The 13,825-nt window shown below is 45.9% G+C and overlaps 1 protein-coding gene across 2 annotated transcripts in view; it reads left to right on the forward strand.

Annotated features, from left to right (window-relative positions):
* The first annotated feature begins 258 nt into the window (after window positions 1–258).
* Window positions 259–13,825, forward strand: part of UCK2 (uridine-cytidine kinase 2) — a 71,532-nt gene continuing 57,965 nt past the window's right edge. The window contains exon 1 of one of the 2 annotated variants that reach the window (XM_032652137.1): window positions 259–607. In XM_032652137.1, the coding sequence (XP_032508028.1) occupies window positions 509–607 (99 nt within the window). In that variant the 5' untranslated portion in view covers window positions 259–508. Of the gene's footprint in view, window positions 608–767; window positions 893–13,825 lie in introns of those variants that run through there. The other variant, XM_032652145.1, reaches the window with a different exon arrangement.

Genomic DNA, 13,825 nt, shown 5'->3' on the forward strand with positions numbered 1-13,825 from the left:
TTTTAGCTTTTTATCCCTTTTGAAATAGGTGGGAGCATACCCAATTAAAATGCAGAAGGCTCCTTTCTTTTCCCTTGGTCCCGCCGCAGGTCGTCGTCGTGGAAAGGGTTAACCAGGCGGGTTGGGAGAAGGGTCGGGCTCATACCTTTCCCAGAGACCCCAGGCGGCGGCGGCGGCGGGGCCCGGGAGGGGCGGAGGCTGGGGCAGACGCCTCGCCGCCGCTGCCTCGGCGAATAGCAGTGCGCTGTCCGCCCGGATTGGAGCAGCAGCATCACGCTGACCTCTGCCTGGGATGTAAACCGGAGCGGCCGCAGCGGGCAGAGGAAGGCTCTCGGATCCTTCGGGAAAGCCAGCTCCAGCACCGGGATCCGAGCAGTGCGCAGGGAGCCGCGTCAGCCTCGACCTGGGCAGCGCCCAGCGGAGGCTGCGGGAAAGCGGAGGGAGCCCGGCGCGGGCGGGGAGCGTGCGTCCGTTCGCACAGGCAGTGGGAGGAGGGGCGGCGCGAGCCATGGCTGGGGACAGCGAGCAGACCCTGCAGAACCACCAGCAGCCCAACGGCGGCGAGCCCTTCCTGATCGGCGTTAGCGGGGGCACGGCCAGCGGCAAGGTACGGCGGGGCCCCGGGGCCGCGCTCTCTTCTCCTCCCCACCTCTCCCCACCCCGGCCGGGGCCCGGCGGCGCCGCATGTGGCCGGCGGCCGCGGGCCATGTCAGTTCCTGCAGCCACCGCGTGGCCCGCGCGCCTCCGCTGCTGGCCGCACTCCAGTGCAGAGTCTTCCCCGCGCAGACTCCGGGCGCCGCGGCAGTGGATGGGCGGCCGGGGACTCGGGCCATCTGAGGTTCCAGGGGTACTCCGGCCACCGATCACAGGGCTGGCACGCTCCCCGGCGGCGGTAATTCGTGGCTGGGGTCCTATGGGGGAGGGGCAGAGAAAGCGGGTGCTTATTGTTTTTCAAGTCAGTCGTGGGGGAGAGGGCTTTAAGCGGGGTCCTCTACGAATCCCCGGTACACCCGTCTTCCCTCGGCCTGGCGTTGATGTGCTCGCCCGGCGACGCAACCCCGGTGCCGGGTCGGAGCGAGCCGGGTAGCCCGACCGGGAGGGCTGCGAGAACGTGAGGCGGCGTCCCGGGGAAGGGGAGCCCCACTTGGGCTGGACGCCGGTGCCGGGCACTGCAGAGGTTTCCGGGTAAAATCCCGAGAGCCAAATAGGCGAGGTGACATCAGTGAAATGATCATAGTCGGGGCTTCTCTTTTTGGGGGGTTTTAAGAGGAAACGCGGTCGGCTTCAATGAGAAAGTTGTGCTGGCCCCATGCTCTTAGCTGTCTGGGGCCGTACGCGTCTTGCATCTGCGGAATGAGGTCGTTCTCTGGGTGTCTGACTCCTCTAGGAGCCTGCTTTCTTTGTTTTTTCAGCAAGGCAAGGAGAGACTAGGGATATGCTTTCCTAGCTTTGCCCGCGGCTTTTTCTGCAGGTGGAGAAGGGTAGAGTCCTCTCAGATATTTTTCTTTTCTCCCCTGCCTTTAAGATGTGGCTACTTGTTTACCCTACTGTTTAACAAGTTCATTTGGTGCCCGGGCTCCTCAAGGGGAGCCTGCGAGAAATAGGTGATGCGCGCTGGGTTTGGCGAGGTGGGATGATGCCTCCTAGGGTCAGGGAGAGCGGAGCAGGAAGGCTGGTTGGCGCCATGAGAAGCGAGCCACGAGGTTTTTGCTCCGGAGCAGACTCTGCCGTAGCCCCTCCTCCATTTTGGTTTTACATTTTTCCCTCCAGGTCTGGACTACTTTGGCGCACGGGGCCCAGGCACAGCAGCTGGCGCTATGGAACTTCTTTATTGATTAGTTAATCTCGACTGTAGCTCCCAGGGCTTGGGATCTGCCTGCTTTATGTCCCAGAAGTTTATGTTGAATTTGCCCCTGGTTGAATGCCTTTTTTAATTTTAAAAAATTTTACATGTTTTTTATTGGTACTATTACTAGTAAGTCAAAGCCAAACCAGGATGCCAGCTCTTTTAGGAAATGTACCTGTTATATTAGAATTTTCTCAGTCCCCCTTCGCACCCCCCCCCCCCCGCCGCCCTTTCCATAGTATATTCGTGTTATGTGGGACGTTTTTGTTGTTGATGGCCGTATTCCCAGCGCTCCTAGCACGATGCCTGGCACATAGTTGGACCCAAATATTAACCTGAGATCCAGCCCTCCTAGGGGGAAGGAGACCGAAACTGGCAGATGAGTGTAGCATTTAGAAACAAAATGACCTTGGTAACCATCTAAATAATTTAGTCACTACAGAGGCGGAAACTAAGATCCTAAAAGGTGAACTAACTCGCTTCTTATTATTGTGCGTTCCTCAATCATCACCTTTTCTCAGTGGATAATCAGTATAAATGTGTTATTTCTGTAACGTGTCAAGTAGGAGCTAGGAATGAGCCATTAAGGGAACTCTTAACTCTGCTGTCCCTATTTCTCATCAAGGAGGAAGATACTCCTAAGAAAGGGTCTATTTTCATGCAGTTTTTAAAGCATGTTGTATCTTTTGGGCATTAACAAATACTTTGTCATTGTAAGATTTTATAATTTTTTTGTTATTAAGAAAAAGTCCAAAGGAGCATTGGACTTCAAAAATTCTTTACTGCAGTCAGTTTGCTGCAATTATGTCTTGATTCTTTAGTCCAGTCCTTAGTGCCTTTTCTCCAAGGAATTTGAAGTTTTTGTTTTTGTTTTTGTTTTAAAGGATGGTCAGCATTAACAAACTGGACCTCCTTTGGAAGCCTCAAGTCTGAACATTGTGGTACAGGAGGGCCTGGAAGCAAAGTCGATACTCTACCCCCTGCATATTTGCTCTGTGCCTGTTAAAGGAATTTGGGAGAAGGCAAAGGGCCCAAGGACATCAACAAAAAAGGACAGTTTTAGAGCTAGAAGGAACCTCGGAGGCCCTGGAGTCCAACACTTCATCTCATCACTTATGGATGAGAAAAATAATGAATTCAGATCATATATTTGTCCCAGCTATTGGCCTTGTTTAAGAAGAATTGACTAAGGCATGCCCGGTGAACACAAGTTTACACTTTCAACCTGGAAAGTGGCTACTTGGAAATGGCTACAGAATGGTTTCAGAGGTACTTGACCCAAAAGGAAATGGAAATGCAGATTGCTTTGTACTCAGTGGCCTGGCAATATAGATCTTGATTGCTTTCTCCCCTCCTTTATAAGAGAAAACAACACCCTGTTCAGCTTCTCTTGAGAGCTCTAATTTTTCTCAATGTTGTCGCTGCCCTGAGTTAACAAGTATTTTATCTTAGCCTAAATTAGTTTGGTTGTAGAAGGCAAAAATAGCGATTGTGGTCCATATATTACATTTTTGTTTGTTTGTTTTGGCCATGCCACACAGCATGTGGGATCTTAGTTCCCCCACCAGGAATCGAACGCGCACCCCCTGCATTGGAAGCGTAGGGTCTTAACCACTGGACCGCCAGGGAAGTCCCATACATCACATTAAAGTTTGTTTTATACATGAAGATTAATTAGAACTCTAGAGTAAGCTTTGCTAGGCTGACATGGCAAATCATTCTTAAAAACTCACCTTAAAATTGTGGTGGGGCTTCCCTGGTGGCGCAGTGGTTGAGAGTCCGCCTGCAGATGCAGGGACACGGGCTCGTGCCCCGGTCCGGGAAGGTCCTACATGCCGCGGAGTGGCTGGGCCCGTGAGCCATGGCCGCTGAGCCTGCGCGTCCGGAGCCTGTGCTCCACAACGGGAAGGGCCACGGCAGTGAGAGGCCCGCGTACCGCAAAAAAAAAAAAAAAAAAATCACATTCTCGTATTTCCTCCTAAAGGACAAGTCTAGAGAGAGCAAGAAGTAACACTGGATGGGGAAAAAAAACAGTTTAAACTTCTTTACCTGAATATATATCCATGACTTTAGGTGCCATTCCCTCTCCTCTTTATTTTGCTGTTTACTGCGCTGTGACTTCTTCGCCAATTAAAATAGCTTCTCAGTCTGCACTGCCATCAGAGCGGTCTTCCTTAGTGTAGCTCTGACTGCGCCACTCTCCTTTTTGGAAACCTTGGATGCCTCTTCACTGCCCAGGCTATAGGTCAGATATTTCAGCACAGTGCACATCCCCCTGGCCCCCAAATGTGGTCTCAGACTATTTATTTATTTATTAAAATTTTTTTAAAAAATAAATTTACTTATTTATCTATGGCTGTGTTGGGTCTTCCTTGCTGTGCGTGCAGGCTTTCTCTAGTTGCGGTGAGCGGGGGCTACTCTTTGTTGCAGTTGTGTCGGCTTCTCATCGCGGTGGCTTCTCTTGTTGCGGAGCACAGGCTGTAGGCGCGCAGGCTTCAGTAGTTGTGGCTCGGCGGTGGCTTCTCTTGTTGCGGAGCACAGGCTGTAGGCGCGCAGGGCTTCAGTAGTTGTGGCTCGGCGGTGGCTTCTCTTGTTGCGGAGCACAGGCTGTAGGCGCGCAGGCTTCAGTAGTTGTGGCTCGGCGGTGGCTTCTCTTGTTGCGGAGCACAGGCTGTAGGTGCGCAGGCTTCAGTAGCTGTGGCTCGCGGGCTGATAGAGCACAGGCTCAGTAGTTGTGGCGCATGAGTTTAGTCGCTCCGCGGCATGTGGGATCTTCCCGGACCAGGGCTCAAATTCTGTGTCCCCTGCATTGGCAGGTGGATTTCTAACCACTGTGCCACCAGGGAAGTCCCACCAGACTATTTTTCCACTCTTGTCCCGCTTCCCCACACCCAAATGCACACACACACACATCTGTGGAACTGCTTTCATTTATACTTTTGCTCCTGGTCTTCTCTCTGGAATGGCCTCTAATCCTTTCAAGGTTTCAGTTTTGTTAATACTTCCCCCAGGGAACTTTGTTATCCATTTTCTTAATCAGAATTATATTTTGTCTCTAATGCTTCCATAGTTTCACCACATTTTGCCTAGTGCTGGGGTTATTTGTTGACTGCTTCCCCCGCTATAGTAAAAGTTCTATAAGAGCGTCTCATTTATTTCTGCCTTAATGCCCATTACAGTGTTGGATACCGTGTTTGTTGAACTGAGTTAGGCAGACCATCATTTGTAATTATCCTTTTATTCTTTTAATTCATAAGACTATTTGAATTAGGCTTTGAAGCCACAGTTGAAACCATGTTTAACTGTGCTATTCGTGTTGCAGTGACTAGACAGTAAAAAACCCCGCTGCACCCTAATACTGTACATTGGTATTGCTTATTCAGAGCCTAGCATTTAATTAGTATGTACTAAATGAACATTTGTTGAATGTCATTGTGAAGAATACTGTATTATGAGGAAGTCAGGTCATAAGGAAATATGAGAGAAAGTCTGTCAGTATTTTACAGTTACAAGCTGCTTAAACAGCTCATCAAGCCAATTTATCATTAAAGCATTTCCTTATCTCTTCCTTTGAAGTGGGGCAGGTGTCTTCCCCACTGATGGATAACACTGGAAGATGTTAGGAGAATTTTTGACTTGCCTGAGGTCATGTAGCTAATAAGTGATAGAACTTGGATTGGAATCCAGGTTTTTCCTTTACTAAATCTATGCCTGTTTTGAACTTTCTCCACAAGCAGGGACCAGCCCTCGGACGTATTTTGAGGGAGGTCAGTCGGACAGTGTATGAATAATACAGACCAAGAGAGGACATTGCAGTCCCCTCAGAGGTGGGGGCTGTCACCTCAGCTCGGCCTGACCGTGAGTCAGCATCTGCTTTTGGAGCGCTCTGGAATGCTCCCTGGACCTCCGGCTCCGGCTCCGGCTCCGGCTCCCATTGCCGGGTTTCCTGGAACCTCGGCAGACATCCCCATCCGGCCAGATCACTCATTCCGCACCCTCCCTCCATCAGGTGCTCCCAGAACCATGGGACTGCTTTGGTTCTTTTGCTGTTTTTCTCGGAGCTGGCATTGTCTGCTTTGTACCGCCTCAAGCTGCTGCCTGGGAGGTCTGACGGAATCTGGCCCTGCTGACCTCCTGCCACTCTCCCCTTTGCTCTTGATTCCGGCCACATCCCAGCTTGGCCCATCATGCTTCCCCCCTGCCCAGGGCTCTTCACGCTTGCTGTTTGCTCTGCCTGAAATTCCCCTCTTGTTCATTGTGCCAGTGCCTAGCACATGCCTGCCAGAATGAAGCGCAAGCAGCAGGTCTTGCTGCTGCTGGCCTTTCCTCAGCTGCTGCCTCATTTCTTGTTGGAAAGTCTTTGAAGGTGTGTTTCTGATGCACACTGTCTGTGGTCACCTAACTCCAGCTCACTGTACCTGTAGCATTTGCTTAGGTCTTCTGCCCTGATATTATTTCTTTATTATTTTTTTTAAACATTCCCACCAACAGTGTAGGAGGGTTCCCTTTTCTCTAGCATTTGTTGTTTGTAGACTTTTTGATGATGGCCATTCTGACCAACGTGAGGTGTGATACCTCATTGTAGTTTTGATGTACATTTCTCTAATAATTAATGATATTGAGCATCTTTCATGTGCCTGTTGGCTATCTGTATGTCTTCTTTGGAGAAATGTCTATTTAGGTTTTCTGCCCATTTTGATTTTTTTTATATTGAGCTGTATGAGCTGTTTATATAATTTTAGAAATTAATCCCTTGTTAGTTGCATCATTTGCAAATATTTTTCTCCATTCTGTAGGTTGTCTTTTCTTTTTTTAAAATTATCTTTTGAGTTATGTTGCTTTATATTTATTTATTATTTTAAGATTCCATTTTATTTATTTTTGGCTGCATTGGGTCTTCATTGCTGCGCGCGGGGCTTTCTCTAGGTGTGGTGAGCAGGCCTACTCTTGGTTGCGGTGAGCAGGCTTCCTCATTGCGGTGGCTTCTCTTGTTGCGGAGCACGGGCTCTAGGCACGCGGGCTTCAGTAGTTGTGGCATGCGGGGCTTCAGTAGTTGTGGCTCGCGGGCTTTAGGGTGCAGGCTCAGCAGTTGTGACGCACGGGCTTAGTTGCTCCACGGCATGTGGGATCTTCCTGGACCAGGACTCGAACCTGTGTCCCCTGCATTGGCAGGGGGATTCTTATCCACTGCACCACCAGAGAAGTCGTGTAGGTTGTCTTTTCATTGATATTATTTCTTTGTTGAGTCTTGCTCTCATGAGGTCCTGTGATGGAGGACAGGTTGTGTTTTGGGAATTCCATGGCTGAAGACCTGACCTTTTTTGCTAGTGGGATCTGAGATGGTGCTGTTGGAATTGCTTAAGATCTCTAAGGTCTTTTAGACGTGTGTCTCAATTTTTTAAATCAATAAAAACGTTTGAATGTATATTCTGTATGTGTGTGTGTGTGTGTGTGTGTGTGTGTGTTTATGTGCTTTCTTGTCCATTAAACTTTCTATCATTAAACCAATTTATCATTAAAGCATTTGATCATCTTGTTATTGTAATGTGTCATGTGTCTGAAAATGCAAATTATGTAAGTATAATCAATATAATTAAAAACAAAAATAGGGATAATGAAAGATAAGAAAAATGAGATAAACACTTAAAAATTGTGGTTTCTTTAGCAGTATAAAGACTTTTGGTTCTTACTGAATGTTTTATTTTTAAAAAATCTTATTTCAAATGTGGTGATTCATGAATCTTGGATGATCTTGGTGATATTACTGTTAGTGATGATATAAGGCTGAAAGTTTGGTTCTAAGTTAAGTATCATGAATCTTGATTTCATGACTGTATTTTAAAAAGTTATTCCCCCAAATGATCCAAGTACAGGAAACTCGTCCTTCGCAGTATTTATAAAATCACGAGAGTCCCATCCCCCAATTATGCAGCTAGAAAATTTTCATCGTCCTTGTTGTCCATCAGCTCTTTTTGCAAACCAAGATGCTCCATTTAATGTTTCTTTCTTTTTTTTTATACAGCAGGTTCTTATCAGTTATCCATTTTATACATATTAGTGTATATATGTCAATCCCAGTCTCCCAATTCATCCCACCACCACCATCCCCTGTGATCCCACATTTCATTTTGGTGGAGCATTCATTTTCACAATAATAGTGACAGAAGATTCTACCACTTGCTTTTTGTATGACTTGTGGCACATTACTGTAGAGCTTTGGTAAGGTAAGAATTTTGCCTGGTACATACGTGGTAGAAGCATAAGAATTTTGTGTGTGTGTTGTTGAAGTTGAGTTGTGCTTCTTTATTGCTTTAATCAGGCTGGAAGTATGCTGTCTGGTCTGATATCCATACCTCCCTTCCCCTCAGCTGAAGAGCTGTTTTGTCATATCTCAGCAAACATCCTCTGTTTGTTTGCCTGTTCCTATATGGAAGTCCAGAGTTCTGCAGTTGTCTGTAGGATTGCCTCCTCCCGCATTGTGGAGGGTGAGCTCTGTCTCTGTGCAGGTTGGTAGTCTCTCTCAGGCTCTACACAGAGCTTGTAGTAGAAGGGGGATGCTAAGGGTGCTGACTTGTGATTTTGGACTATGGTCTTTAAAACATGTTTGCATCCATTTCTGCTAAGAGAATTTTGGAGAATTCTTTATCCCTGTCACATGGTTTTGACATCAGTTTCTTTATCACATGAGTAAAGAGTAGCAAAATATGTAATTTCTGATATATTGGAAATGTTGACGTTTTAAAATAATTGTTTCCTTCTCTTAATGTGCTCTAAATACTGTAATAATTTGACCTATTATCATCATTTAAGAATACATGAATAAGCTCTTCACTGAATCAGAAATGTTAATTTTTCATTTTTTTCTCCTTGAAATCTTATTTCAATTCCACTTCCTCCACAAAAATGTTAATTTATTTTTATGCTTGAAAATTTTTTTGTCGTTATCACTCTGTCATCCTTCTGCAACAGAAATATGTAGTACATTGGAATGACTTTATTTCCTGTTCTCATAAGTCTCTTCAGTGTTAATTTCCTTTGAATTGCATCAGTACAGTTATTAGCATAATTAATCAGATCAAGTAGTATATACATTTTGGTAAGTAATTAGACACAAAAGGTAGAATTATGATGGAAAGTCAACTTGATGAGAACAGGTGGAGCTCCCCCACCCAATTACTTCATGTATTGGAGGATGATTCCTACTTAATGCTAGAACAAGATGTGTTTGCTTGTTTAGATGTAAAACTTTGAGAAACCTTGTTGACGTAAGTAGATGGGAATGGAAGAACTTTTGTATATCAAGGTCACCCAGTTTTCATCTTTCTATTTATATGTCAGAACCTGATGTGTATTTATGAATCAGCCAGCTTGCCACCCACCTCCCTTTAACTTTATTGAAAGCAGAAAACTGGAAACCTCCAGAATTGTAAAAGCATTTGTTACCCGCTCGTTGGGTCATTCACTTTTTAGTAACAGCACTAGCATCTCAAATCAGTGTATGGCCACTAATTTAGGAAACTTGCATTCCGGTCCAACTTTGCCAGTTACTTATTAGGTATATTCATCTATAGAAGAGGGTCCTTTCAGCTCTTAGCGTTTTACAATTCCACAGCTTGCCTGGAGTATCCTATAATTGTTTTCTCACTACCGGTCACACAGGTCAAGTACTTTTCAAATCTTCAACTCCGAACCTCTATGACGCGGTTGGCATTTGTAATCTTTTGGTGGGGTTCTGAGGCACTGTCATCTCTTGGCCCTTGCCAACATCCACCTGAACTGGATTTCTCGTAGGTCCTGGGGCCCTGTGTGCTTCCTCTCACAGATAGATGTTGCTTCTTTTCCCTAGAGTTCCTTCTCTCCCTGCATCCTCCTTCCTTTTCCTTACACTGGATAGCCCCTGCTCATCTTTCCGTTGGTGTCTCTGTCTCCTAGGCAGTCCTCCTAGGCTGGCATGATTGAGTGTCCCTCTGCTGTGCTGCTAAAGTGTCCTACCAGACCTCCGTTGTAGAATTCTCCCCCACCCAGGGCGGTCCTTGCTTCTTTAGTCTGTCTTCCTCTCTAGACGGAGCCTCTCAGCATCAGGGACTATGTTTTACTTCACTTTTGCCCGAGTGAGGCTCACACATGGGCTAACAACCAGTCTATGTGAGTTCTCAGTAAGTGTTTGTTAAATAACCAAACATTAAGGACTCATCTGTAACTCCCTGACATCTTCACTTAGACGTATAACAGGAATCTCAGTACGTCCAATATTTAAGTCCTGCGCTTCCCTCAAATGTGCTCAACCTGCAGCCTTCCCCATCTTAGTTGATGACATTTTCAGCCTTCTAGTTGCTCAGGCCTAAGACTTTGGAGCCATTCTTGACTCCTCTTACGTTCACTTGTATCCAATCCATTAAGGAATCTTGTTGACCCTACCTCCTTACCTACATGTCCACAATCTGACCACTTTTCATCTCCACTGCTTCCACTCTGATCCAAGCCACCAGCATCTCTCAGCTGGGTCACTGCAGTAGAATCCTGACTCATCTCCCTGATCTACTCTTGTCTTCTGTCTATACTCTGTTCTCATCGTAGCAACCAGAGTGATTCTGTTAAAATGAAGGAAGGTTGGGCTTCCCTAGTGGTGCATTGGTTGAGAGTCCGCCTGCCGATGCTGGGGACACGGGTTCGTGCCCCGGTCCAGGGAAGGATCCCACATGCCACAGAGCGGCTGGGCCTGTGGGCCATGGCTGCTGGGCCTGTGTGTCCGGAGCCTATGCTCCGCAACAGGAGAGGCCACAGCAGTGAGAGGCCCGCGTACCGCAAAAATAAAAAAAAAAAAAAAAAAAAAAAATGAAGGAAGGTTTGGTTAGCAGTTTCCCTGCTTCTGCTCACAACCTTGCAGTAGCTTCCCATTTTACTCTCAATAAAAGCCAAAGTCCTTACAAAGATCCACAGGGTCCTACAAATGGGCCTTTGCATTGGCTGTTCATTCTGTGGGGACAGCACTTCCTTCAGACATCGGAATAGTTAACTCTCTCACCTCCTTGCGTCACCTTATTTAGAATTGCACCCGGTAGGACACTCAAATATTTGTTGAATCAATGGATGAAGAGTGTGTTATTTCCTTGCTCAGTTATCCCTTCTAATACTAGTTTTCAGCACTTAAACCCAGTTGCTTTGCTGTTGCTGGGAGATCACTGTCCCTTTGCTGGGTCACATTTGTACTTCCTCTTGGACATCACTTCACCAGGATAGGATTGTGGGCACATTGCCAACCACAGAGCTTGGCGTCAGTGTACATTCTAGATGGCTTAGGTGCCTGTTTAATGGCGCATTTAAAAATATATAATGAACGTTAATATCTTGCTGTCAAATTCATATTAGGGATGCCACCTAATTTTGTTTAATGAAATGCTTGTTGATATGAACTAGATTTTTTACTTTAACTCAAGAAATGCTAGAAGAGTAGATCTTTTTTTTTTTTTTTTTTTTTTATTTTTAGAAGAGTAGATCTTTTGAACCAAAACGATTATCTTCTCTATCTTAGAGGAAGGTAGATGCATCATCTTTTGAGAAAAACTCTCCCTGCTTTGGGCAGCTTGCATTCCTCTGAATATAGGCCTTTCATAGCATGGATTGGAGTTGCAGAAGTGCTGAGCAGAGCCATAGGGTGGGAAAACATGGTAGCTTTTTAGGTTCTTTTGAGTTCAGAGTGGCTTGTAGGCAACAGAGTATGTCCTTACTGAATTAGAGAGATTCGACATGACAGACACTGTCCGAAGCTCTGTGTGTAATTTTGTATTGTCCCATTGGGGTTATTAGTGTTCTTCCTTTCATCAACACAGATGAGACATAATTATATGTATTACAAACTTCAGTTTCTGCTGTAAAACAGCAGTGTTAAGATCTGAGATGCTACTATTTAAAATGTTTTCTCTTTTTTCGACAAAAGAAATGCAGATACTTTGTAAACTGAAACAGTTGAGGTCTTCACTGCTCTAGTAAATTTATGATAGGACTGATAATAAGTAGTTCTACGCAGGAATAGAACTTGGAACCCGGGGCAAATACCCAGGAGCCACGGGTAGCCTGCCACATCTGTGCAGCTCATGGGTTAGCACCTCTGCCAACAGGTGCATTGGAATCAGCCTGGCATTTCTATCAAAGCAGCTGTGGTATGACTGCCCTTTGTCTCAGTGGAAGGTTTCTTTTCTTTTCTTTTTTTTTTAAATTTTTATTCTTTTGGCTGTGTTGGGTCTTCATTGCTGCGCGGAGTCTTTCTCTAGTTGCGGCGGGTGGGGGCTACTCTTCCTTGTAGTGCGCGGGCTTCTCACTGCGGTGGCTTCTCTTGTTGGCGGAGCACGGGCTCCAGGCGCACGGGCTTCAGTAGTTGCAAGCACACAGGTTCAGTAGTTGCAGCATGTGTGCTCTAGAGCGCAGGCTCAGTAGTTTGCGGCACAGGGACTTAGTTGCTCCGCGGCATGTGGGATCTTCCCGGACCAGGGATCAAACCCGTGTCCCCTGCATTGGCAGGCAGATTCTTAACCACTGCACCAGCATGGAAGTCCCAGTGGGGGATTTCTGAGGACATGTTTCTGTTGTATGGTGTATTGGTTGTCTGCGCAAACTTTCTCCAGAATTTCTCCAGTAGTTGAGTTTGGTGAGGAGATTGGTTAAGAGCCCTACTGTTCGGGGGGGGCTGCATTTCCTGGGGACCTGTTGATTTTTCTAATGAGCTAAAACATGCATTAAAAGTTTATTTTATTGAAGTACAGTTGATTCACAATGTTGTGTTAATTTCTGCTGTACAGCAAAGTGATTCATTTATACATATATTTATACATTCTTTTTCATGTTGTTTTCCATTATGGTTTGTCACGGGATATCGAATAGAGTTCCCTGTGCTATACAGTCAGACCTTGTTGTTTATTCATTCTATATATAATAGTTTGCATCTGTTGACCTCAATTCCCAATCTTTCCTCCCCCCCACCCCCCCTTGGCAACCACAGGTCTAGTCTCTGTGTCTTTGAGTCTGTTTCCTGTTTCATAGATAAGTTCATTTGTGTCATATCTTAGATTCCACATGTAAGTGATATCATATGGTATTTGTCTTTGTCTGACTTCACTTAGCATGATAATCTCTAGGTCCATCCACGTTGCTGCAAATGGCAATTATTTCATTCTTTTTTATGGATGAGTAGTATTCCATTGTATATTCGTGTCACATCTTCTTTATTCATTCATATGTCGATAGACATTTAGGTTGTAAAACATGCTATTTTAGTTAGTCAGTGGCTTCATTTTCCTCTACCCCCCTTATAGAGAAAGTAAAAATTTTTTAATATTTACTTATTAATTAATTTATTTTGGTTGTGCTGGGTCTTAGTTGCGGTGTGCGGGCTCCTTAGTTGCCACACATGGACTCCTTAGCTGTGGCATGCATGTGGGATCTAGTTCCCTGACCAGGACCGGGCCCCCTGCATTGGGAGCACGGAGTCTTAACCACTGCACCACCAGGGAAGTCCTGAGAAAGTAAACCTCTGAAAGCATAAGTAGCAGGACGACGGAGTGACACATAGCAATTGAATAAGGGGCAGTGAGTATTCTTCTGAAGGCATTGCAGGCAGAGCCCTCCTTGTGTGACTCTGGAGGGACACAAGCTAGAGGCTGTGCTGGATTGACCATTTGGGTTATGGAGGGACACGATCACGGGACGTCATGCTGGAAGTGGAAAAGCTTGTGTTTTGTACATCTGAGAAGAGCTAATCCCCAGCCTGCCATGAGGCTCTTTTTGCAGGTCTTTGTGGGGTTCAAGGTCTTGGTGTGATAGACTCAAAGCTTTATGATGTCTCTCCTTGCAGCAGGGATTGCAGTAGATCTCCAGTAGGTCCACACAGCTCGATGGGGCTTTGGAGTCAGCGTGCTTGTGTTAACGTCCCAGTTCCACCACTCTTCATCTGTTTCTTCTGAACCCCTTTCTCCATCTGTGAAA

The sequence above is a fragment of the Phocoena sinus genome, chromosome 1 (assembly GCF_008692025.1).
Source record: "Phocoena sinus isolate mPhoSin1 chromosome 1, mPhoSin1.pri, whole genome shotgun sequence".
Taxonomy (NCBI): domain Eukaryota; kingdom Metazoa; phylum Chordata; class Mammalia; order Artiodactyla; family Phocoenidae; genus Phocoena; species Phocoena sinus.